The sequence below is a fragment of the Podarcis raffonei genome, chromosome 9 (assembly GCF_027172205.1).
Source record: "Podarcis raffonei isolate rPodRaf1 chromosome 9, rPodRaf1.pri, whole genome shotgun sequence".
NCBI classification, from domain to species: domain Eukaryota; kingdom Metazoa; phylum Chordata; class Lepidosauria; order Squamata; family Lacertidae; genus Podarcis; species Podarcis raffonei.
The window spans coordinates 66809250-66835924 of record NC_070610.1 but is presented as its reverse complement, the minus strand read 5'-3'; the positions used below and the strand labels follow the sequence as shown (position 1 = coordinate 66835924).

The 26675-nt window shown below is 41.2% G+C and overlaps 1 protein-coding gene across 2 annotated transcripts in view; it reads left to right on the top strand.

Moving 5' to 3' along the window:
* The window catches only part of CDS1 (CDP-diacylglycerol synthase 1), a 34069-nt gene extending 9274 nt beyond the window's left edge, over window positions 1-24795 (top strand). Inside the window, exons 2-13 of one of the 2 annotated variants that reach the window (XM_053404182.1) lie at window positions 6967-7094; window positions 7890-7986; window positions 8531-8628; window positions 9073-9212; window positions 11165-11223; window positions 13072-13154; window positions 14426-14513; window positions 15138-15206; window positions 17013-17165; window positions 19231-19350; window positions 20362-20465; window positions 21349-24795. In XM_053404182.1, the coding sequence (XP_053260157.1) occupies window positions 6967-7094; window positions 7890-7986; window positions 8531-8628; window positions 9073-9212; window positions 11165-11223; window positions 13072-13154; window positions 14426-14513; window positions 15138-15206; window positions 17013-17165; window positions 19231-19350; window positions 20362-20465; window positions 21349-21478 (1269 nt within the window). In that variant the 3' untranslated portion in view covers window positions 21479-24795. The remainder of the gene's footprint in view (window positions 1-6966; window positions 7095-7889; window positions 7987-8530; window positions 8629-9072; window positions 9213-11164; window positions 11224-13071; window positions 13155-14425; window positions 14514-15137; window positions 15207-17012; window positions 17166-19230; window positions 19351-20361; window positions 20466-21348) is intronic. The other variant, XM_053404183.1, reaches the window with a different exon arrangement.
* Window positions 24796-26675: the final 1880 nt, after the last annotated feature.

The following is a 26675-nucleotide window of genomic DNA, read 5'->3' as shown; positions in this document are numbered from 1 at the left end:
GTGAATCTTGACCTGCAATCTGAAGTGGTATTGCCAAGCTAACAAGCTAATAGGCTTGCCATCAAATCTGCTGCTTGAGATAACTAGACATGTTGAGTAACTGCAGTAAACTGGCCAGCCTCTTTATTACTGCATTTTTGCCATCTTCCATGAACTAAGCAAGAATCTTTTATGCTTATTCGTGTTCATGAAGGGGATGCTAATTTCTCCTAGTTCAAATGCCTGTTGAAAGTTGTTCTGTAGAGTTTCCCAACATTCAAGAACTGCTTCTTGGAGTAGTTTTAAAACAACAACAAAATATAGCTTGAGTTAGAAGGAGCGTGAGCTTCTGCCCTTTGCTCCTGCCTTTGGGTAGGGTTGTGGAAAACACTCTGTTAGTGCACTTTAAAATCCTGGCTTTCTTCCTGTGGGCTTTCACCACCGCAGGCAAGGATAACGACATTAAAAATCAATCAAAAGCATCCGGGGGAAATCCCGACATGTAACCAATGGAATCATCAGTCTTAATGTTTTAAAGTCTATGAGCACCGCAGGCACTTTTGACGTGTGGCAGAAGAAGAAAAGGAGCTGTGGGTGCCCTAGCGGCTGGGGAAACCCCAGTGGTAAGCCCTTCTAAGTACAAATTGTACCTCCACATCTGACACTGTCACAATTTTAGAGTTGAGCAACAACACTTAGCTTTTTCATTCTGTTGAGATGTCATTTGTTAGCTGCTCGCTCACAAGGGATTCCTAGTGGAAGGGATTTCCTGGAAGGGAATTCCTGGTGGAAACCCAGCCAGATGGGCGGGGTATAAATAATAAATTATTATTATTAAATTATTATAGTGGAAGCTGCCAACCTTGTTGTCATCGGCGGCTCCTCTTGACAATTGTCTGGTTTCTCCCCGCTTCTCTTTCTTGCTGCCACTTAAAGGTCCCTCTGAGGGGCTCACATGGGTGAGCTACCTGCTAAGACCTCTGTTGAGTGAGGGTAGCCTTGCCCAGGCCAGGGGCTTTTGGCTACTAGGGGTAGGGTGGGGGATATGGAGGAATGTAGCCTTGGTGTGTCAGGAGGTGGGCCAGTACTCACTCAGAATTGAAAAGCATGCCCTATATCTGAGCATGTGCAGAGTGCCTTCCCCCAGAATTACTATTCAGTCGCAGCCAGCCCCCAGCAGAGTAGGACAAGGGACTATGATGCTCAGAGTCAGGGCTGTTCCCTTCTGTTGTTCTGACTTGGTGTGTCAGTGGGGAGAGAGATACTGTGAGCATTTAGGTTGCAGCAGCTGGGACCATTTCACCCCGATCCATTTTCAGTCGGAGTTGCTAGCTATGTCCCCCACCCCCAATTGTTGGACTACAGCTAAGAGCTGTTCTACAGTGGAATGGAGTCCTTCAGAAGGTGGTGGACTCGCCGTCATTGGAGGCTTTTGAGCAGAGGTTTGATGGCCGTCTGTCATGGATGCTGAGATTCCTGCATTACAGAGGGTTGTACTAGATGACCCACAGGGTCCCTTCCAACTCTACAATTCTATGAAATGCTCTGGTGTTGTTGTGGCTCTAGAGATCCTAGAGGGTAATGTATGTTGTTAAACAACATTTTATAATGTTTGATCTAATTACAAAAACAAATTAGTGAGCAATCCTGTGAGCCTGGGAAGGAGAAATTTGCAGCTGAGCAGTTATAAAAGCATGGCAGTAGCGAACAATGTTGTCCTGGGCAGTCATATGTTGTCCTGGACAGTGACCATTGCTACTGTTTGATGATGCTTGCAGTTGTAGCAGGTGCTTGGCAAGCAAAGTTTTGCTGGGCTACTGGGTTTGCCCTTGACTGCTAGGAATCCCTTGTTTAATGAGCAAGCAGCTAGCAAATGACATCTCAACAGAATAAAAAAGGTAAGTGTTGCTGCCCAACTCTAAACTTGTGACAGTGTTAGATGTGGAGGCACAATTTGTACTTAGAAGGGCTTACCATTCCAGTTTGTGTGAAGGAAAGACAAAGGAAATATTTCCATGCTACTTACTATAATCCATTGGAGTCTCTTGCTTTATTTTGTATAAATAAGTTATCTTAAACCTATGAGCCTGGCAGTGTGCAGCTCTTCAAATTCTTGGAAGCAGTAGGGCTGGGAGTTAAATCTGGAGCTTTAGTCAAACAACATGCCCTCTGCCCCTGATCAGTGACTCTTTTAATCATCTTCAGACTAACTGTTAAAGGCCTGCTTATAAAGTTTTTGCCTGGCGCCTAAATATATAAAATGATGGTACCAGGTGAGCCTGCCTCGGGAGAGTGTTCCACGAACAGTGGCAGCTTATGGAGAAGCAATGAGACATAAAATAAGGCAGCCCTCCCCAAACTATTGCCCTCCACATGTCTTGGACTCCACCTTCCATCAGGTTGTGACACAAGTGAGGGAAAGGCGAAGGGGCTGAGAACAGCAGAGGCAAGAAAAATGGTGGCACAGCACAAAAACAGGGCTGCACACTTAAAAGGCTCCTAACATATTATTTTGCATTCTGCCACATACTGCCACATACTATTCTGCCACTTGTGCCACAGCATCAGGCACAAGTGAGCAAAATATACCATGCTACAAGTGCCTTCTCTGCAGGGTAAGAAATCCAGATGTCTCATGCAAGTAAGCCATACTGCATGGAAAGCTTAAACTAATAATACTAAGAATTTATACAGCGCACATGGAGTGACATGCAACATTATGTGAGGTGATTTTCACTTCCTCCCCTTCCCCCTGCAGTCCGTTCCACTCACAGATGGCCACAGTTGGCTGTCACCCTTAGTGTTTGAAGCATTTCACATGTATATCAATATGCATTCATCAGTCATTTTATTTGTATGCTGCCTTTCCATATAGCAGCCCTTTAAAATAGGTTAGTGTTAGTTGCATGTTGCAGTTGAGGACTTGAGGTGATAAAGAATAGTAGTTTGCTCAAGTCTACCTAGTGAGTTTGTGCCTAAGGTGAGTTTTGAGCCAGGGACTTCCTGGCTCGTACTACTAGGAACTGTACTACTTCCAGATTTCTCTATAAAAATGAAAAATGCCTCATAGTTTTCTAAACTTCTAAGTGGAATATGAATTTGATCTTAAGCATAAAACTAGCCTGTTTACTGAAGTTTCATAGTTTAGTTTTGTACAGGAAATTTTGCAGCTAAAATAAGTATAGTGTATGATTATGATGTGTTCTGGGAACAGATTATTGGGCATAATGTGTCCAAGCTTTTTGTACTGATTTATGTTAAACCAAGAATGGGAAAATGGACCAAAATGGTTAAAATACTCATGCAGCCAATTATTTTGGCAGACATTTGAACCCTTTCATGCTTAAAATTGCTTTAGAAGTATTACTTTGCACTCTTATTTCTGTTTCTTTCTTTCTTTTTAATAGCCTTAGCATACTTTTTATTAGTACTCCACTGGCTGTTGAAGGAGCACCTTATGTCCTTAAACCAGGCATAGGCAAACTCAGCCCTCCAGATGTTTTGGGACTACAACTCCCATCATCCCGAGCTAACAGGACCACTGGTCAGGGATGATGGGAGTTGTAGTCCTAAAACATCTGGAGGGCTGAGTTTGCCTATGCCTGCCTTAAACCTTCCAGCTTTCTAGAATTATCAAAGTCATAGAGTAGTTCAAGTTTCAACCCTGTGCATGCTTTCCTTATTTGTAAACCTAGCTGAACTCACTGAGACTTCACTTTGAGTAAATATTCATAGCATTGGGCTGTATGACAGCTAACTGTACTTGAGAAGGGCATAACTAGAACCCTGGAATAAACTAGGAAGTTACTTAGATGTGACACCTTTTAAATTCTAACAGATGTATTATGGTGTAAGCTTAAGTGGACTATATTTCAGTTGAGATATATGAACATTTCATGAAGTGGGCTCAAGTTCTTATGTAACAATATATTTGTTAGTCTTGAAGGAGCCACAGCAAGACTCTTTTTGTTCTACAGGCTACCCCTCTGGAATAAGTAAATACTTGGAACTTTAAACTAGGGCAGTTGCTTTCAGAATCCAAACTTCCAATCTCTGGCTTTGTGATGCATCTGGAAGCTAGCGGTATGCTGTGGTACAAGGAAAAAAAATAGAAGTGAACAGCTAAGATAGCAACAGCATTGTGACCTCAAAAAATTCAGTCTAAAATAATCAAGCAGAAACTCAAACTAAAAGTTCTCATTCGTTTTTGGGATGTAGCTCAGATAATTGTAGAGTAGCAGGTGGATTATTTGAACAATAATATTACTAAAATATTTCACAAATTATTGGTTGGATTTGATTTAGCTGCTGAAATTGCAGAGAATGGTTTGGTTTTCTGTAGCCATGCAAGTGTTCTGTGAGAAGGTCTGCTGTCTTTGTCACATATTAGGACATTTAAAAAACATTGTGGATTTTAGGTACAGTCTCTTTAAGAGAGAGACTACTAATTCCTCATATCCATAGTTATATGGAGTACCAAGCTGTAGTTTTCAGAATGGTCATATGTCTGCACTTTGCATTGTACGCTACTTTGATGGTCTAGTTCATGAGGTTAATTCCTCTACCTGAGTCTGTTTCAGGGTGGATGCCTTCTTGGGATGAAACATTCTGACTTAAAATTGCCAGGGTTTGAGCTCTTCACTTTTTTTATTTTGGGGACTATAAAGACTTAACCTCTATTCTGGAAAAGCTTGAATGGGTAACTACTATGTAGTAGGACTGGGAATCTGGCCTTTTCCTGCAGAGATTGACAATTCATAAAATGACCCATTCTTTTTCATGGAAAGGTATCTACCCTGTGGAAGGAGAGAAGAATTGCAGTAATGTGAGAACGGTATTCTTTGGGGGGGAAAGCCAGGCTAGAAACCTAAACATTTTGGAAATGTTGAAACCGGGGTGGATGATCTTTTTCTGCAGCCCCCTTTCTCATGGAAAAAAACAGAAAGGATGGGAAAACTGAAATTATATACAATATTTATTTTCAATACTTTATTATTAAGCTTGTGGAAAGCATTATGTGTAACTTGGCATATAAAATTATTGAGTTTTCTACAATTCTTAAATTTTAAGGTACAAATCTCTTATATGCCCAGTGTTAGAGGTGGAGCAGCAGGCTGCTGCACTCTAAAGATATCAGGCATACCTTGGGTTTTACTCAAAGTAGTCCCATTGAAATATATGGACCTAACTTAGTCATGTTTCATTAATTTCAGTGGGTCTACTCTGTTGTTTTGCCCACAGTTGAGAAAATGGAGGGAAGGAGGAGGAAAGGTAAAAGCAGTAGTCATCAATCTTATAGTAGATAAAATGAAGTTTTAATTATTTCAGTTCAGAAACTGTCTCTTCAACCTGCAATATTCAGAAATGGAAGAAATGAGTTACAATCCCCCCCTCTTTTAAACTTCTTCCTACTCTTGTAAAAAGAAGTGTCTCTTTGTTTAACAGAATTGCATTTGAGCTTTACATGTTTACAGTACAGGCATCCTCATGGCTTGCAAGGAGACCCTCCCCAGAGCCCAAAGAGGATGTCTGTAAGGGCAGAGGAAGCTTTGTTTAGGCTGCTCAGCCTCCCTGCCAAACAGCTGCTGTGTGGGGTAGTGCAGCAGCAGCAGCTGCTTTCCTGCACATCCTTCTGCCAACCCCAGAGCTTCAATTTTAGTTGTGGATATTTTTGGATACAGTATTTTTGGTATGGATTGAAGTTAGAGCGGTAGAGAGGGTGTTTAGTGGGTTTCCCCACTTAGCTCTATTTCACTTATGCATACAGGGCCAGGAGGTAGCCCCCACATAAGTGGGGAGTTGCCTGTATAACCCTTAATGATTTTGCCCCTTGGGTGCCTCACCATCACTAGATAGCCTTGTGGGCTGGGGACCAGTCCCTATCCTCAGTGCTGCCCTTAAGCGGGCTCCAACCTGCAGGCTTCAGCTTGCCAAAGTTTAGTTCAAGTCTATACTGAAAATAGGAGAAGAAAATACTGCCCATTTTCTTGTTAAGAAGAAAAACCTCTCCTCTCCCTTAACTGTTCTATTTTACAACAAATTTCTTTCAGCTGATAACTATCCTTAAAATCTTGTGATTGCAATTAAACTCCTCTCAGCAGATTTGGGTTTCCTCTCTTGCTTTTTTTTAGCTGACACTACTGTAAGTCTTTCAGAATGACTATTCATACTGTGCTCTGATCGGCAGTCGTAAGATACAGTGTTCATGCATAATGAAATTAATTCCTATTTATCTTTGATAAATGATATGGCAGTAAATGTAGAAAGAGCCAAGGATGGAAAACATCTCACATTCTTAGGCAGCAGCATCAAATTTATTGGTGTCCAGTCAAGAACATTTCCCCCACCCCAGTGAAGTATGAGTACAGGTATAATTTCTATCCTGTCTTTTATTTTATTTTTATTTTACAGTTTTTGAATTAATTGCTGTTTTGAACAATACAATTAAAGTAACATACTAACAAAATTTTTTAGTCAAATTAGGAAAGAAGGTCATGGATTATTTTGACCATAAATTGTTAATACAAATATACTGGACTGCTGAGCATGATGCATGCCTCAAAAAAAACCTGACCAAAATGTTCTCTCATTTATTTTCTGTGTTCTCACGTTGGTACCTTGTCAGCTCAAATAAGGATAGGGAGTACAATTTGTTAAATCTATTGTTTTGTTGAAGGTGTTGACTTCTTCCAGTGTTAAAGCACATTGAGTTTGGCAGGATCTTACTTTCCATTTTTTTTAAAAAAACTGCTTTCTTATTTGTTTTTGAAAAGCTGTATCTGTAAAGATAATTTTGTTCACAATGTTGAAAATTTCTAGCATTTGACTTCTCATGAAATCATGCTTTGCCACTGATTTCGAATAATGGAATAATAATAAATTATAATAAATTTCTATATTACAGTACGTTGAATGTTGAAACAATATGCTGGTGTTATGTGTGTTCTTAGCTTCTTAAGCGTATTTGCATCATGTGCTTTGTTTTAGGATGTAGATGGAGAAGATAGATTTGCGGAGCTAGACCTCAGGACCGATTCAGACATTCCTGAAGTTGTTCCACCAACAGACCGCACTCCAGAAATTTTTAAGAAGGCCCTTTCTGGGTTGTCTTCCAGGTATGGAAAAATAAAACTGAACATATTACTGTAAAATAAATTAAGCAGATTGTATGTAAGCGGGTGGCGCTGTGGGTAAAAGCCTCAGCGCCTAGGACTTGCCGATCAAAAGGTCGGCGGTTCGAATCCCCGCGGCGGGGTGCGCTCCCGTTGCTCGGTCCCAGCGCCTGCCAACCTAGCAGTTCGAAAGCACCCCCGGGTGCAAGTAGATAAATAGGGACCGCTTACCAGCGGGAAGGTAAACGGCGTTCCGTGTGCTGCGTTGGCTCGCCAGATGCAGCTTGTCACGCTGGCCACGTGACCCGGAAGTGTCTGCGGACAGCGCTGGCCCCCGGCCTCTAGAGTGAGATGGGCGCACAACCCTAGAGTCTGTCAAGACTGGCCCGTACGGGCAGGGGTACCTTTACCTTTACCTATGTAAGCTAAAGCTTTATTCTTGGAATTAGTTGCTTGGAGATGCATTCAGGGAGCCATTTGAATGGAGACAATTATTCTAAAAAATGGCCTATTGTTTTTATCTCATTATCTCTTCCTAGTGTTATGAGTTTATAGGTGCCAGACTTTTTGAACCTCATTGAACCTAGTAGGACTTATTTCTAATTAAAAAGATCACATTGTCAGTGGTGTTCTGACCTGGACATTGAATTTTGTTTCAAACATGAAAAAGTTACATTACACTCATCAGTATTCCTTTGCTCAGTTGCTGAGTATTAGTGTAGCTTAATACTTAATTTTGTTTCTCTTGTTATGAAGTGGCAGGTAGTTGTAACATTATGGATTTTTTTTCTTTTGCAGATGGAAGAATTGGTGGATTCGTGGGATTTTAACTTTAGCTATGATTGCAGCTTTTTCGCTGATTATTTACATGGGATCATTTATGCTGATGTTGCTTGTAAGTTTCTTGAACTGTTAAAATTTATTTGCTTTGTTTTAGCATAAATGAAAACCAATTTGTTAATCACTTCTGCCTGCCTTTTCTCAATTTGTCCGTTGTGAAACCAGTCTAATTGAATAGCATAGCCATATAGACTGAAAGTCTCCTTTGCTTTTATAATCTAGCACTACTTGAGGTTTCAGTTGAGATGTAGAAGCTAGAAACTTGTAGTTGAAATCTGAAATGCCAAGTAAATTCCTGTCTCTCTCTGTTCGTCCCCATTTGGAGCAATATTGAACACAGGCCTTTATACACAACGTAATGTGCGTTGAGAGTTTCCCTTGATGTTGTATGAACCAGGAAGCCTGTGCACTGAATTTCTGGAGTGCCTATGAGCCTGCTAAAGGCATCTATGAAATGAGCTATGCCATATCAAAATACTATGACTCACTTAAGATTAGCTTCCAGTTCCAATTATCTAGGAACACCAGCATATGAATATGATGCATTTCTATCCTGTATTAAAATTTGGAATCGCATTCACCTTTTACCTTAATTTCAGGTCATGAGCATACAAGTAAAGTGTTTCCATGAAATCATCACTATAGGTTACAGAGTCTATCGTTCTTATGAGTTGCCATGGTTTCGAACACTGAGCTGGTAAGTAATTTCGGTTCTAGCTGTTTCCAGCCTTTCCATAGGGATCCATCCATCCCTTTCCATAGGGATTACATCCATAGGGGTGACTTTTAGTGGAAGCACAGGCTGAGGATTTACTGACTGCTTCTGACTGCTGGCTTTGTGGTGCTTCACTTCTGTACTTGAATTAAAATAAGTGAGACATCAAATGCTTCAATAATGGACACAGTTAAAAGAAATGTAACAATTTAAAACGATTACTTTTTTGGTATCCCTTGCAAAATACCCCTCCAAATCATGTTGTATCTGCTTGCTTCGACGAGCCTCTATTGGAAGACTCCTAAGTATGCAAAATATTAGAGTTTTCTTACTTTGATATTTTCATCTTCAAAGATATAGAATGATATGGAGAAAAAAGGGGGCTCCCTTCTTGGAAAGTATCTAAAGTTGCTTTATATGTTGCAGGTATTTCTTGCTGTGTGTGAACTACTTCTTTTATGGAGAGACTGTAGCAGATTACTTTGCCACATTTGTTCAAAGAAGAGAGCAACTTCAGTTCCTAATTCGCTATCATCGTTTTATATCTTTTACACTTTATCTGGCAGGTAACTTGGTCCAACTTGTTACTTGCCATTGCAGTTATTTACTACTTGATGTCAGATTCCAGTGTTCTCCCTTTCTGTGCTAATAGACAAAGAGAGAGCGTGCACAGAAATTACAGAATTAACTATATGCAACCTTTGAAAACTACACTCACGGGTTGCAGTAAACACTGAGTAACTTAGTAAAGGCATTTTGGCAGTCATCTCCCATGTCATAGCTCCAGAATTATTTTTAATGAATAGCTTCAGTGTTGGATAAGTTTGGGAATGGGCATTCTTGCATAGAATCTGGAATGGCCTGATCTTGATCTGATCCTGCAAGGCACTTAACGTTGTTAAGCAAGAATGCATAATTAGTATCACTTAACAGCTAATTGTATTGCAACTCTTAAGCAATCCAAAGTGTGTATTCTTGCTTTGAAAATATAATATGCGTTGGTGGGCCATGAAAGTTCTAGGTCAAGACTTTCCAACCCAACGTGCTTTCCAGGTGCTGCAGACTACAGCTCCTTGTATAGGAAGCTGTGGGCTGTTTTTGTTTTTTATTGGTAGATTATACAATACCAAGGTTGGGCCATACTTTATGTAAACCAAATAACACTTCCAGAAAATCCTCTAGATGTTGCCATCCAGGGAAAGGATTTTCACAACTGTGAAACAATTACTGAGGCAGCACTTTTGTGCCCTCTTTCTTTTAAAACCTAGATGTAGATGAGATTATCAAGGGAGTGGTGCTGCCTAATCTAATAAATTTTAAAACACAAGGCAGGGCATATAGTGATTATCTCATTGATTATCTCATTGGTATTGCATTTTAATAAAGGCAGGCACCAGACTGTGTACATGTGACATGCCCAAATTTTGAAATTTGTGCTTAGAAGTTACCAGCCATCTTTTTCGCTTTTGTCAAATAACCGTGCATCAGTGTTCCTTGAAAGCTATTGAGTATGAAAAATGCTCTGTTGGATGCAGACCTTATTATATACAGCAATAACTCGGGATGGGGTAGATATTAGTTATGGTTCACATTTTAATGTGAACTTTCTTAATTGGTACTTCCCAAAACAGTATAAAAAGTAAAACACAGCTATTGTTCAAAACTCACAGTTCTCTGAATTTTGTCCTGCGGTTCTCCTAACAAAAAAAATACACCAAATATGCTATTAGAGAAATGTGTGCATAAAAATGGATATATTGGTGAAATAACATACAAGAACACATTATATTAGGGGAAATAAAGATTTATTTTAAAAATTACAAATTATTGCAGAGATATGGCAAACTGAATTTAAGATTTGAAAAATAAGAAACTGAAATTGGCCCGTCCTTAGTAAGAAGCCTCACACCCTGTTTGTGTGCAGGAAGTCAGATTTGTAATGATGCATAATACATACACGTTCTCGGGGGTAGTACTCACAATTATTGGAGCATGTTCCTATGACAACCCTGCTAGGCTTCCTCTATACACTGCTTTTTAAGAGAGCATTGAAGGTACTCCTATCCATTAGGCATTTGGCAGTTGGAACATTCAGCTCCTAGGGTGATTTTTCAGACTGTTAGCTGTTCATATTGTCTTTGTTGGGAGGTTCAAGTTTTAAGTGCCTTGGGGCTTCTGTTGAAAGGCAGTCTATAAATCTGCGCTCTAGTTGCAGACTTTTCAGGGTGTGAACGGCACCCTGAAATGGATTAAGCCTGCAATTAGAGGTACCACTGTTTATAAGAATCTGGACAATCTTGTTCAACACACTGCTTAAATTGGCCCTATAGTCAGGAGGTACAATGGAAACAATTTTAATCTCTAAAGAAAACAGTAGTATTTACAGTTATAGTATGGAGGTTCAGACTGATACAATTGAAAACCAAAGTGGAGGGGGCAAGCCCAACAATGCAACCGGCTAGCTTCTGTTCACTGAAAGGCTGGAAAACATGCACCTGTTTTCTGTTTTTTTGCATAGGTTTCTGTTTGTTTGTATTGAGCTTGGTGAAGAGGCACTATCGCCTGCAATTTTACATGGTGCGTATCTATCCTTCAGCTGCTAAATTTGTTGTCAAAATAATTATCAGTATTAAATCACTTGCTTTTGAAGTTTAATGTCCAAAATAGATTTTAAAGCCTTATGAATAAAAGTTATTAACCTGCACTGTTAATACAAATCTGGATTTGAGATATGGAAGTGATACCTTTGTCAATGACTGTGTTGACATGTTTGGGCTAAATCACAGTTTCGTGTGATATGCAGAGAGCAGAATGTGCCCAATGCAGCTTTGGGCTCTCACTCTTCTCCTTTCCCCTTCCCATTTCTCACCCCACATGACTGGGAGGAGGAGTTTGAAAGATTTCACTTCCAGAACAACAAGCTGGTTGACATAACCTGTGGTTAACTGAAAGCAAACCAGCTTCTGAAATGATGGTTTGAAGTAACCATAGTTATATATTAACCATGTTCTGGCTCCAGACGACATAGCTAGCTGTGGTTAACCAAAAGCAGCAGTAGAAGTTTGTGAATTCCCTCTTCCCAGTTGTGTGGGAATAGGACAGGGTTTTTGTTTTGCTTAGGCTCATTTCAGATTGTGCACATGGCCTAGTGGGGTTGAAACCAGCTCAACATGTAATAATTATGGGTTCTTTGTTGAAGACTGTTGCTATAAGGCTTAATTCAATCTGCCAATCTAGACTGAAACCACTTTGGAAAAAGTGAATTTGTTATTTTCTATACCAATCAGCCAGCAAAGCTGTTGGGGTATTCAAAATCTTCAGCATGAACATAAAGAAAATTGTTTGAAATTTAAATGCACGTTAAACCTTTAACATTTATGTTCTCACCTCTGCCTAAGTTAACAGTAAGAAACCAAGAATTATTTAAAAATTATTGACTTACCTCAAGGCTGTCAGTATTTTGCATTTTTCTGTGGCTGCACTTTAATCCAACATGTGTTTTTGAATGCCTTTAGTACTGCTTTGTGGAATGGTTGCAGATGTGCTTGCAGTTGTCCTGAGTGATAAAAACACAAAAATGTAGATTTACAAAAGTGCGCACTAGTACTTTGTGCATTCTCAAATATGTACAGTACAAATGTGTATACAGCTAAAACAACTCTTCATCACAGATCAGAACAAGAGACTTTAGAAGTTTGGAAATGTATAGCATCCATGCTGAATGTAAATGTAAATTGAGAGTATCTACTTAGCACACACAAAAAGCACACATCATAGTACACATATGCAAGTGTCAGAATAGTCATATGGAGAATGTTAATCAGTGGGATTCATATTTGAACCAGACATTAACGTCTAGTCCCTAGTAGCCTACCAGTTATTAGCTACATTTGAAATGGTAATTTAATTGTATGAAAACTCTCCAGAGTTGCCACATGACAAATCACAATTTGTTTGTAAGAAGGGATTCTTCTTCTTTAGTACGTGTGCAGGTAGTGTAGTTTTGATCCTTTGTTCATCAATAACTTGTAGGAACTAACTTCTGTCTGGACAATTTTTCATCATTATATTGCATGCCATCACCATAACTTTGCCACTAACATCTTTAATGTTCTAATTCTAAATTGTCTTATATGTATATGCAGACTATCCTATTATTTTCCACCTTCGTTTTTTCTCATTCCCATTAAGATACATGGTTAAAAGTATTTTAACTCCCAAATGGAAAAATTATAGGAGTTTTAATAGAAATCTCTTTTTATGTCTTGTCTTCAAAATTAATACAATTAGATTGTGATACTGTTTGTGTACACCTCTAATTTCTTAGAATGTCTGTGCAATTCCTTCAGCTAAACTACCATTTTTATTTAGATGTATTGATCTGTTGTAGTGTCACTAACTGTTGTGTTATTGCACTGTTAACAGTTCGCATGGACTCATGTCACTTTGCTGATCATTGTAACACAATCCCATCTTGTCATCCAAAATCTGTTTGAAGGCATGATCTGGTAAGGGGACAGTAATTCTTGCAAATCTATACATATGTCTCAATTGTTTAAATAGTATGTTTCTAGAGTCTGCTAATTGTTTTCTCTTTCACAAGTTTGTCTGCAGATATTCCATGAGGCCTTGTCTAGGCCTTAAAATATCTGGAATAAACAATAAAATAAGCATGGTTAAAATTCAATTCAAAATTGAAACCTTCACCCTCCGAGTAGTCTTAATATATTGGTCAACACCACTGTAATCTAATTTTCAACTAGCATTAAGGGCTGCTGAATGTAGGTCATAGAAAATAAGTGCCAGTTCTAAATACATTGTCTTGGAGGTCTTGTCGATAACTGCAAAACTTTCTTTCAGAACCTTTAGGATTATGATGAAAGGCCAGAATTAACTATAAGGAATATGGATGGGTATACCTCAAGAAGTCATACAAATGTCTCAGTAAATTTGATTAGCTTTATGGTTAAATCCTGAGTAAATTGCATTGCTGGTGAGGAGTGAGATTGCCCTGTGTTCAGGAAAAGCTTCCCTCTTCCTTACAAATGGGCAAGGACCACGATCCAAAAGATTGTGACACTAGTTCTGTGAACGAAAGGGGACTTCTGGTTGTTCAACAGCAACCCTCCAAGCTCTGTGGCAAACTGCTTTTGAAACTGAGGGAATTTGTGATATGGAATGAGTGTCAGCAGTTTAAAGAATGATGTTCAATGATTCTACCGGTTAGCACAAGCCTTTGAATGAATTCAGGCAGTTAGTTGATTCCCACCCTGTTTTCCTGTTTTCTATCAGTTGCCAATGACTGAAGTGGAAAGCGGGTCTCTTATTGCAAGAAGAGACCCAAACATAAATTATGAATCTTAATTATTTGTGGTGAGGGGTGTTGCTGATGCATAGCCTGGATTTATTTTAATTTACAGGAAGTGTTTGTCTCTTTAAGCATGTGCTCTGTATGCATCTCTTTTCCAGACATATTTTTTCTGATTCATGTCATAACTTTCAAAGTGTTTGGCATATATTTACAGTGTACAGAATTTCCTTATATTGTAGAGCCATCTCAAAGTGATCATTCTGTAAACATTTGCATTTAAATAATAATAATAATAATAATAATAATAATAATAATAATAATAATAATTTATTTAAAAAGTATACTGTTGCAGTCCTATGAATTTGCCCTTGCAAGTTGACCAGGATTTTTTTTCAAAGTTACTGTTCTTCATAATAATACGTCTGGGTTGACTCTAAACTATAAAACTATTTTCTTTTTACTGCTCAGGTTTCTTGTTCCTATCTCAAGTGTTGTTTGCAATGATATTGCTGCTTATATCTTTGGATTCTTCTTTGGGAGAACTCCGTTAATTAAGGTACAAAATTTGGTTCAGTAAATAATCAAATAATTTGTTATAGGTTTGGCTCATGTTTGGCTTCTATTTACTCTGTGGAAGTTTGTAACACCTTGCTATTTTCTATACTTGAATGTTTCGTTAACTTGTCAGAGGAAAAAAATTAGGACTATGGATGGGTCTACAGTGTTGGCTTTTGTTGGTGATCAGAGTGCATTAGTTGTATTTCTGGCACTCTTAACCTCAGGTTTTGACTTCTGTTAAAACATGATCCTAGTCCCTAGTAGCTTTAGCAGTCGTCTTGTCATAGACACATTTAATCTGGATTAGTAATTTACAGGCTCCTATTTGAATGTGTCTTTGAAGTCACTGCTGCCCTTAGACACAATCCCACTACCTTATTTGAAAAATAATTGAAAACGGAGGTGTACTTTTGTAAAGGGTGAGCATTCTTACCTGTTACAATATACGCATATCTACACATACTACTCTAGAAGTAGTACAGCACTTGAAAGATGGCTGGAACATTAACTGATTATACTAGATCTAAACAGCATTTAAGTTCTGCTTATGTTATGTGTGTGTGTTTTGCTTGGACAGAAATGCAAAAATTGTTGTAACTTCTTCATTTCTCTCTCTGATTAGCTGTCTCCCAAAAAGACCTGGGAAGGCTTCATTGGCGGTTTCTTTAGCACAGTTGTGTTTGGATTCCTTGTAAGTAGATGTGCCCTTCTCATACTAATGTGGTGTTGTGCATTGCATTTGATTTGAAGCTGGCGTGAAATGCTCTGAAATGTGGCCCGTCTGTTGAAGCTTTCAACCGTCAGGCTCTTGACAAGTTAAGGCTTGGAATACCACTTTGTGTCTAGAAGTTGTGGATGGCAGGCTGACTTGTGATTGTAATCACAATTGCAGACAGCTTTCTTTGCTGCAGCAGAAGAGAGCTGGTTGAGTGACAGCCTGGCATGTGACTATACCACCTTCCCTAGCCACCAGGGTAGGCATATCTTCATTTGGTCCCTGTATAGACCACCCTTCAGTATAAGATTCGTTGGGTGGTATATGAGGACAGTAGTTCTAAAATCACAGAGAAGTAACTCATAAGTCAGCGAAGTCCAGCATTTCACAATAAAGCATCGGTATACAAAACATTGCTAAATTGTATGCATTTTACAATACAGGGTATTATGCTTATCCGCCATAATGGTCCTCAAAATTATTCACCCTATTAAAACGTGATTTACAGGCTGCTGGTGCTGCCTTTGCAGCGACAGATCTTCAATACCAGGATTCTAATTGGTTTCTACAAGTATTGCGAAGCACCACACTCTCATGTTTTAAAGACAGTAGCAACAGAGTGTGATGCTGGAGAGAACACCTGTGCCCCAGAGTCTTCTCCCCAGTTGAGTAGCTGTTCCTGCTGCTGCTGGGGATGGGGAAACTGGTTTGGTGTGGAGTAAAATTCTTTTGCTCCTCCTTGGAAGAAGGGACAGCCTTGGAAAAGGGGGTGATCTTGCCTGATTGCATAAATTGGAGCAACACCCATCTGGATGTGAAACCTTGAAAGAGCGACTGCTGCTGGATTTGCCTTCTGTCCTAACAGCAGGCAGGACTTTCTTATCCTTTGTCTTGACTAGGGCAGAATGCACTTTTAAGATAATCATTTACCGGGCACTGAAAAGACATCATGTTTGGCACCAGATAAACTTTTCTGGGGAGGTCATTCCACATAAAGGATGCCACAGGCGAGAAAACCCTGTATTCAGTCACCAGCTGCCTGACTTCAGATGGTGGGTAGGGCCTCAGGAGAAGAATGGAGATCTACACATCACCTGGAGTGGCAAGGGAACAACCATTCCAACAGTAGCCTCATTTCTGCAGAAAACATTTCAAAAGTGCCTTAGGGCACAATGGGAGGAGTGAACCATTTTTTCATGGTGGAGGTAGATATCCTTCTCTCGAATTGTTCTTCCCATTCATTCCAGAAGGTAGGACTTGTTCATATCAGGCTGTTGCTCTGCTCTGCTTGGGAGGAAGCTCCCTTCCCCTTTTTTTTTCAGACTGGAGATGAGCTTGGGCAGAACTCCTTTCCTTTGCTTTACTTTTCTGTGTCTTACTAGTTCTTCCTCTTAGTTGTGAAGCTGTCCAAAGTGGGAGGGGGGGCCTCTCTCCCATGCAGAGAATAGCAAAAGCTTGATTTGCCTAAACCAGCGGTTCTCAACCTGTGGGTCCCCAGATGTTGTTGGACTACAACTCCCATCATCCCTGAGCTCTGGCCTTGCTAGCTAGGGGTGATGGGAGTTGTAGTTCAACAACATTTGGGGGACCCACAAGTTGAGAAAGGCTGGGACCTAAACATTGCCTTTTGGATTGAATGGGAGAAGCAACCCAGAGGAAGGCTATCCTCCTACAATGAGCCATACACAGGTAAGACCAGTGCTCCTTTTTCTTGTATTGAAGAAGTCCGAAATGCCCTCAACTTGTCACAAAGATCTTATGGATGCCTACTGTGCTTTTCAGGTTGCCACCCTTCTGGCTCAATATCAGTATTTTGTATGCCCCGTGGAATACAACAGTGAAACCAACAGATTTGTCACAGAGTGTGAACCGTCAGAACTATTCCAGTTACAAAAGTACTCCATACCACCTTTGCTTCAGGTTGTGCTGGGAAAGGTAAGTAAAGCAAAATCTTTAAGGCAAAGGTGAATCTTTCAAAGTTGGCATTCTGAATGAAATGCTTTTTTAAAAGCCCAATTCTCTCTCCCTTCTTCCTTTGGAGTAAGTAAAATAGCAACTTTTAATTTTCTCCTCCTCCTGCGTGAGGAGGAGGGAACAAATCTCCTTGGGCTGCCTGAAGTGACTCCTGCTTTGTGCTGCTGCTGTGTAGAAATAGGCAGGCCAGGCCAATCCACCTGCCTTCTTCTAAGCATTCATTGTCTTCCAGAAGGAAATGGCACCATGTGGTTTGCTCAATAATAATAATAATAATAATAATAATAATAATAATAATTTATACCCCGCCCATCTGGCTGGGCCTCCCCAGCCACTCTGGGCGGCTTCCATAAAAACCAAAAATACAGTAAAATATCACACGTTAAAAACTTCCCTGAACAGGGCTGCCTTAAGATGTCTTCTGAATGTCAGGTAGTTGTTTATCGCTTTGACATCTGCTGGAAGGGCGTTCCACAGGGCGGGCGCCACTAGTGAGAAGGCCCTCTGCCCGGTTCCCTGCAGCTTTGCTTCTCGCAATGAGGGAACTGCCAGAAGGCCCTCGGCGCTGGACCTCAGCGTCCGGGCAGAATGATGGGGGTGGAGACGCTCCTTCAGGTATACTGGACCGAGGCTGTTTAGGGCTTTAAAGGTCAGCACCAACACTTTGAATTGTGCTCGGAAACGTACTGGGAGCCAATGTAGGTCTTTCAAGACCGGTGTTATATGGTCTCGGCGGCCGCCCCCAGTCACCAGTCTAGCTGCCGCATTCTGGATTAGTTGTAGTTTCCGAGTCACCTTCAAAGGTAGCCCCACGTAGAGTGCATTGCAGTAGTCCAAGCGGGAGATAACCAGAGCATGCACCACTCTGGCGAGACAGTTCACAGGCAGATAGGGTCTCAGCCTACGTACCAGATGGAGCTGGTAAACAGCTGCCCTGGACACAGAATTGACCTGTGCCTCCATGGACAGCTGTGAGTCCAAAATGACTCCCAGGCTGCGCACCTGGTCCTTCAGGGGCACAATTACCCCATTCAGGACCAGGGAATCCTCCACACCTGCCCGCCTCCTGTCCCCCAAAAACAGTACTTCTGTCTTGTCAGGATTCAACCTCAATCTGTTAGCCGCCATCCATCCTCCAACCGCCTCCAGACACTCACACAGGACCTTCACCGCCCTCACTGGTTCTGATTTAAAAGAGAGGTAGAGCTGGGTATCATCCGCATACTGATGAACACCCAGCCCAAACCTCCTGATGATCTCTCCCAGCGGCTGCATGTAAATGTTGAAAAGCATGGGGGAGAGGACAGAACCCTGAGGCACCCCACAAGTGAGAGCCCAGGGGTCTGAACACTCATCCCCCACCACCACTTTCTGAACACGGCCCAGGAGGAAGGAGCGGAACCACTGTATGACAGTGCCTCCAGCTCCCAGCCCCTGAAGACGGTCCAGAAGGATGTTATGGTCGATGGTATCAAACGCCACTGAGAGATCCAGCAGAACTAGGAAACAGCTCTCACCTTTGTCCCTAGCCCACCGGAGATCATCAACCAGTGCGACCAAGGCAGTTTCAGTCCCATGATGAGGCCTGAATCCCGACTGGAAGGGATCCAACTTTGTGCCTCTCTGCAGAAGATGGCAGCCAGGGAAAGCTCCCCCATGTATCTGGACCTAAGGCTGTTTCCCCAACAACCTTTTTCTGATGTCCCTTGCTGGTCCATAACTAGGGAAGAGGGACAGGGAGAAATTAATTTTAAGAAAAGAAGAAAATGAGAGGGAGGCTTTAATTAAAGTGTACAGACCTCTCTGGAACTTTGCTCGAACTCTGACCTCACGCCAAAGACCGGGCTGGTCTGAGAAGGCTGGATACTCTTCTCTGACTGATGAGGTAAAGCTGGTCTGGTTTTTTGAGTAAGGTGCCCATCCTTTTAAGCATTTTATGCTCCAGGTTGTCCTTAAGGGGGGCCTGTGGATATGGGGAAAACTTAAGTTTCTTATAAGGAAAATTAATGACCATAATTTCTTGTAGGAAACAGTGAATTTGTGCCCGTTCCAGATGCACAGCATTGCTTTGTCAACATTTGCATCCTTAATTGGACCATTCGGAGGCTTCTTTGCAAGTGGATTCAAAAGGGCTTTCAAAATCAAGGTGTGTATGAATCTGGACGTATGAATCTTCCCTGTACCGAGACTTCTGTGTCACTTTTGTAAGTACATGTAGAAATAGAAATCTGCTGCCCCAGTTACCTAGGGGTACCTTTTTAAATTGAAAACATGTTATGGATTAATTGACTAAATATTGCATCTGTAACTTACCGTATTTTTCGCACCATACGACGCACCGGACAATAGGACGCACCTTGTTTTAGAGGGGGGAGAACAAGGGAAAAAAATTCTTCCGCTCTCTGCCCAGCACCCCTTCAGCGAAGTGGCAGGAGGCACTGCGCAGAGAGGGGGAGAATTTTCCCCCTCTTGTTTTCCCGCTCTAAAACAAGGTGCTGTTTAAGGTGCGTTCAGACAGCTACCTTGGAAGCCTGGAGAGCGAGAGGGGTCGGTGCACACCGACCCCTCTCGCTCTCCAGGCTTCAGGTTCCTTTCGACCTGCTCTTTGGGGCTGGCGGGGGGAAGCCCACCACCAGCCCCAAAGAGCAGGTCAGGGAGCAGCGGAAAGGCGCAGTGGAGAGGCTGCTGCCATAGTCACGCGTCACTTCTCCAGCCGGGAGAGGGTCGCGGGGGGCAGCTTTAGCCCCGCTCGCGCTCTCCCGGCTGGAGAGGCGACGCGCGGCTATGGAGGCTCCTGCCATAGCCGCGCGTCGCCTCTCCAGCCGGGAGAGGGTCGCGGGGGGCTGCCTTAGCCCCGCGCGCGCTCTCCCGGCTGGAGAGGCGCTGCGCGGCTATGGAGGCTCCTGCCATAGCCGCACGTCACCTCTCCAGCCGGGAGAGGGTTGCGGGGCTATGGCGTCTTCGCTCCATAGGACGCGCACACATTTCCCCTTCATTTTTGAAGGGGAAAAAGTGCGTCCTATAGAGCGAAAAATACGGTAAATATAATTAATAAATTGATTTAAAAGCAGTTTAGAAATGTTACATTAAATATATAATTAGTATTAATTAGGACAGCTATCTTCAAACAATAAATTGAGTTTCCTTTTTTCTAAAGGATTTTGCTGACACCATTCCTGGCCATGGCGGAATAATGGATCGTTGTGACTGTCAGTATCTGATGTCTACATTTGTTCATGTCTATATCACCAGTTTCATAAGGTATGTTCTCTATTAATAATTCATTGCAGAGAATTGACATGAAGTTATTACATGAGTCTTCATTTCAGATACTACTGTAACCTGCTCTATGTGTTGCTGCCTTTGAAAAGTGCTCAGTCATTTACACTGGCTCATAACAGAAGAGAACTCATTGTCGGGGCTAAGGAAATGGCTCCAAATGGAAGTAATGGATGTAGGTAGCAATGTGAATGGTTGCTTTAACTTAATAGAAGCTTACATTAGATGCATGTCAGGACAGAGTTGCTGCTTGCTTGTCCCAGTACTCTACATTGTTCTGTGTGTAAAACTTCTCAGAAAGTGCCAGTGGCGATTGGTATCTTCCTTGTTATCTGACATTACTGTTCTGAGTTGCTGGAGACTCAGATGCAAATTAATGGGCTAATGCAAGGGGAAAATAATAGGGCCCCAATTCTGTAGTGGTGCAGGGAGCAGCAGTTCATATTTCCTCACATGCAGAACTTTTTTAAAAAAACAACAACAACAATTTTTATTGGTTTTTAAACAAAAACCAGTACAAAAACCATTAAATACCTATCCTGCTGTACTGCAGAACCAGTTTTTGTGACTGGTATGTTATACACCTAATTTTGTTCTGACATTCTTAAATTTCCCTCCCTATAGTAATTAGTGCTTGGGTGGATGTTCATAATGAGGAAATGTGTCTCTCAGTAGATCTGGTTATTCATGTTGAATTTCTGTGACCTCATTAAGGTGTTTGCATATGTTCTGGTCGGCATGCTTTCGATGCTGTACTGTCCCCAGTAGAGCGAAAATTTCATTTGGATGAGCTCTTTATAAGCAAACATTTGATCACAAGTAGTATTGCAGATTGATACCTTGTCTCCTTCAATTTAATTGCCAGAGGCCCCAATCCCAGCAAGCTCCTGCAACAGCTGTTGGTGCTTCAGCCAGAGCAGCAATTAAATGTCTACAAAACTCTGAAGACGCATCTCATTGAAAAGGGGATTCTTCAGCCATCGCTGAGAGGATAGGCAGACCAAACTGTGGACTACAAAGAGAAGTGCAGCTGGAAATGCAGGTTTTGCTTATATGAGCATGACATGTTGGACCGAAGTCAGACTGTGTGTCTGAAGATATGAATGTTTGTTTACTAAGATTACTGTGAATATCTAGGAGGCCATGCAAGATTTAAGTTCCTTCTAACTGCATGTTTTTGCTGTCTAGTTTAGTTCCTTGGGTTGATGAGACGAGCCTTCTCCCTTGGTTCCCAGCTACAGTTTTTTTAAAAAATAACTATTTTTAAACAACGGTGGGCACACTCCTTCTGGAACAAGAATTCAACGGATGATTGGGAGTATGCAGTTCATCAAAATACATTTTAGTGCAATGATATTAATGACTCCAGTTCAATTAATGACACTTTGCCGTGCTGCATTTTAGCTGACAGTATCACTAAACTTTGACCAAATGGCATCTGTTTTATCCTGTTGCAGTACTTCCCCAAAATAGGAAAGGGGCCTGTAATGGAGAACCCCTTACAGGAAAAGCGTGCCTGTAAATGGATGCCTGAGGCTGGTTTTGCTTTTAGTTAAAAAGCCTAAGAGGCAGGTGAAAAATAAATATAAAGGAATGGCTTCTTGTAAAAGGGAAATGTTCTTTGGGAGGGTGGGGCTCTTCCTCATAGCACCCTAAAGACCAGTTTAAAGCACAAAACGCCTACTTGAGTTGCAGGCCTCTTCTCTACCAGCAAACTCTGTCCAGGGCTTTGGGGTTGAAATGACTGATGAGTCTCTGGAATGTGCTCATTTGTGCCTCCAATGTTTGGATGTGTTAAATAGAAACTCCCCCTTCCTTTATGGTAAGTGCAATACAAGTGCTAACTCAGCAATATTTAGATCACTTTCGTAACAATGTTAGTTGGAGTTCTATGCTGTGAGATGAATCTAGTGCTTCCACCGCTAATGGAGTCTCAAGGACGTTTAGTCAGTAACGGAGTTGGAGATTACTTCTTCTTACCCTGTGGGGAAGACCAGCACTTCTGTTGATAGATGTGCTCAATATGATTTGCACTTTTGAGATTCCTTACTGAAGTCTGCATGAAATGTGACATTTCTAATATTCAAGGCATGAGTTGCTTTTTAAATGCTTCTGTGTGGTTTCTTTTTATCATGTGATAATAAAAAATATTTTTAAAGCAAATGAAAGTAATAAACCTAAAGCACACGAATGCCAAAAACATGGTATGGTGAGGAGTGATTAAATAGGGTTTAAGGCATTAGGAGTGTAATCCTCATGGAAGTTTCTTTCTACAGAAGTCTCACTGAAACAAAGGATATTTGCACAACAGCACATCTATTTCCATTCATTTCAGTGAGGCTTGTGCAACAGAACCTTCTGGAGGATTCTACCCTATGAACTTGGTGTGAGTGAGTTTTCTTCTGCTGTGAGCTTTCGAGGTTCCATATTTCTTGCCCTGCTTGGTGCTGCTTGACTAAACTGTGTAGTGAAACTCAACACGTGTTATTAACGTCTGACTTCTAGAAAAATGAAATCCGTTTACATCATTGTACTACTTGAGTTCATTGTGTGTTTTGGTTTAGGATGGTATATATCAAATCATTATGACAGGGTGACTGAACAAGCTGGAAACCTTTGATTCTGTCAAAATCAATGAAACAACATCACCAGTAATACCTAAATATTTACAGGCTTCTTCTAAAATTAGCTTGGTGGCGCAGGAGTAGCTATGGTGTTTGTCCTTTCGATGCTTCTCCGGTGATAATGTAAATAGAAAATAGCATAGGAAATGCTGGTACTGTGGAAAAAGTTGGCCCACTGGGAACTGGAGCAATAACTAGTGTGAGAAGGAGCCGTATTGTAGGTTCCTACCTCTTACTCTGGGGCAGATGCACTAGCACCCATGATGCCAAGATAACATCAGAAGAGGTGCCATGAAGCTGGATTAGATATTTCTTTAAAAGAAACAAAACAATGCAGTGACTTCTGTAGTTGCCATATCTTGAGATCCTAATGTAACTGAGTACTCTGAAGTACCTTGCAAAGAAAGTTTGGCAACTACCTTCCTCCTAACAAGCTGTTGCTCATACATTTGGCATGATGTCTGGACTCCTGGTCATATGGAGTGCCTACATGTGTACAGCTCTGTCTATAGGTATCATTTCAGACACTGGGGTGCACAGCATTCACTGAACGCATGTGGGGAATGTTTATTTGAAAATATAATTACTTTCCACCATCCAGAATTTTTCCCCATCCAGAATTTATTTGTGGATCAATAACTACTTTTAGAGATCTCAGCTTTCAAACTAATCACAACAATGACCCCATGGGGGTGATGGTTAAGCTCTAAAAAGAGAACAAAATGCAGCTTAAAGCTGAAGAAATGGGCTAGACTTTCAAGTTAAGAAGCATCACTAGGAAAATTTGCACTGGTCAGTAGTCACTTGTAGGCCTTTGAAATTTGAGACTTAAATATATTTTTTCTTAGGAAATTTTCTGCCTAATTACTTATTTCATCCTGAAGGTGACTCATATAAAAACGTAAAACTTAACTTTAATGTAAAGGTGTAACTTTTGGGTTACTTTGGTGTACTTTTTATAGCATTGGTATTGAAATAAGACTGTATTTAAGCCATTGAATGCAGAATAGCTGGATCTGCCAGCTCTGTTTGCACTGTTAAGAAACATGTAGAATGTTCGCTGCTCATTAAAAAGTGAAATGCCTCCTGGTCACTTTGGATGTGCTCTTATCACTTTAGAATCTGATTATTTTTGTTTAGGACACAGTTGAAAAGGTTCTCCCAGTGTGCTTTTCAGGAACAGCCTAAGTATATTAGCAGAAATGACCAGACATACTCAAGGATGCAAAAACCCACACCCATGGCCATCACAGGATATCTGCAGCAGTGCCAAGTCTGGTTGTTGTCATGTAAACTTAAAATAACTAAAGGTTAAAGCTTGCTGAACTGTACCTGGGACAGTAAATTCTTAATGAGCATAATCTTTTCAGGGAAGGTGAAGATGTCTTGCTGCTTTAGCTTTTAAGGGTTTTTCTTAATTACATGCCGGAACATTTTCTTCAACAATCTGTATTTTATTAGTTCAAGCAAACTGTGTGATCAAAAGGAAACATCCCCCTCCCCTATACTTTTTCATTTGCACTTCTCTTGGGTGAGACACTCTGCCTTGTTTAGCAAAACTTTAGAAAATTGTGTGTATATACTGTAAATGTTGAGCATTCAATACTGTAAATGTGTATTCAAAATGTTTTAGTTGACCATTTTGTAGAGCTGGGATGGGGAAAATAAAGCCCTGATCAAAACCTTGATATCCTGTCTTTGCCCATGAGTTCTTCTTTTTGCAGATGTTTGAAGTTTGCAGATGAGTTTCACTATGTGTTTCCTCAGTTCCTCATGTGCTTTCTATAAAAACATCAGTTTAATTCCCAAAAAAGAAAAAAGCTCTAAGTAGTAAACAGATTACAGTGGTACCTCAGGTTACCTACACTTCAGGTTACAGACGCTTCAGGTTATAGACTTCGCTAACCCAGAAATATTACCTCGGGTTAAGAACTTTGCTTCAGGATGAGAACAGAAATTGTGCGGCAGTGGGAGGCCCCATTAGCTAAAGTGATGCTTCAAGTTAAGAACAGTTTCAGGTTAAGAATGGACCTCCGGACCGAATTAAGTTCTTAACCCGAGGTACCACTGTACTAGCTTTTATTGCACTTGACAGGAATACATAGATGTTTCAAAAAGGAAAAAGCAGCTAGATTCATCCATACATAAATTTTAAAATAGCATTAGATGAGTACAGAAGTTTAACATACTTTAATATGGTAAAATAAATGTAGCTGGGAGACATTGTGCTACTGTGCTGTTAAGGAAATACTAAGGTTTGCTTTGAAATGGTCAATATTGTTAGATATTTGGGGTAAACCCTAGAAATTAATAAATGCTAGGATTTTGGGTTCTTTGTGATGTGAAAGGATAATATAAGCTGCAAGGGGATCCCTGGGCTGCCTTACGCAAACCAGTCTGGCTGGCTGGGGGCAGAGCAGAGCTGTTAGTATTACAGTAGAGAGCCCACATTGAGCTGCATGAAATGGAAGTCCATCAACCAGTGTATCTGAAGAAGTGTGCATGCACACGAAAGCTCATACCAATAACTAACTTAGCTAGTCTCTAAGGTGCTACTGGAAGGAATTTATATTGTTTTGACTATGGCAGACCAACACGGCTACCTACCTGTAAACAGAGAGCCATTGAGGGTCATCACACCTCCTTGTCCCGGGTGTGACCAGAGACTAGAGATTGGGAAGGTTGCCAGGGTAACTGCTGGGGTAGGGCAAGGGGCTTCTGGGAAGAAGAAAGGCTGAGATCCATTTTGGCAAGGGTGAAGGAAGGACTGCCAGAACTGTTGTGGACCATGCTGTAAGAACTCGACCCCCTCCATGCCGCCGAAAGGTGTAAATAGGCAAACATACCTGATTTCTTAAAGCACGACAGCCTCCACCGTGTCTTCTATTATCCAAAGGGACACAGACCCTGTGTGGGCACCTGAGATCCCATACGCTCTTGCCAAGGTTTGGCAAGAAAGAGGGACGGGCGCCGGGCTTTTGTAACAGTATGAAGATAGAAGAGGTGGTCTTAAAACGACCACTTGGCAAGTTGTTGCCATTGTTGCTGCTTTCACATGACACTTCATCTTCTAGTTTTGCCATAGGTAAAGGACGACATCTCCAGGAGGGTGGACCAAATTCCTAATTCTAAACCAACATTATTTTGTGGCAGTTTGGTGCTGCGTACCAGTGGTATCTTGAGTGGGCACTAGGATACCACCAAGTGGGATGTTCTGAAGCTATTACTGTTATTCCCAAGGTGGGAACTGGCACACTAATAATCTGGAAGCACCTGAAGGACAGGCCAGCCAAAGGCAGTCTCCAAACATACATGTAAGTCCAGCTTTTAATGCTTCATCAAAGAACTTGGATTGGTCCAAGTTACTGTCTGGCACATGTCTTGAAGAGATGTATTCTTGAGAGTGAAGCATCCCAGGTCAATTGCTAGATCTGTTGCATGGAAGTTTACTGTAATGCCTGGAGTGTTGGTACGACTTAGCAGGCATCTCTGTTCAACATCCCTGGCCAGTCAGGACCAGAATGAGAGTGAGGGCCCTGAGTCTGAAGATCCTGAAACCATTTTGGAA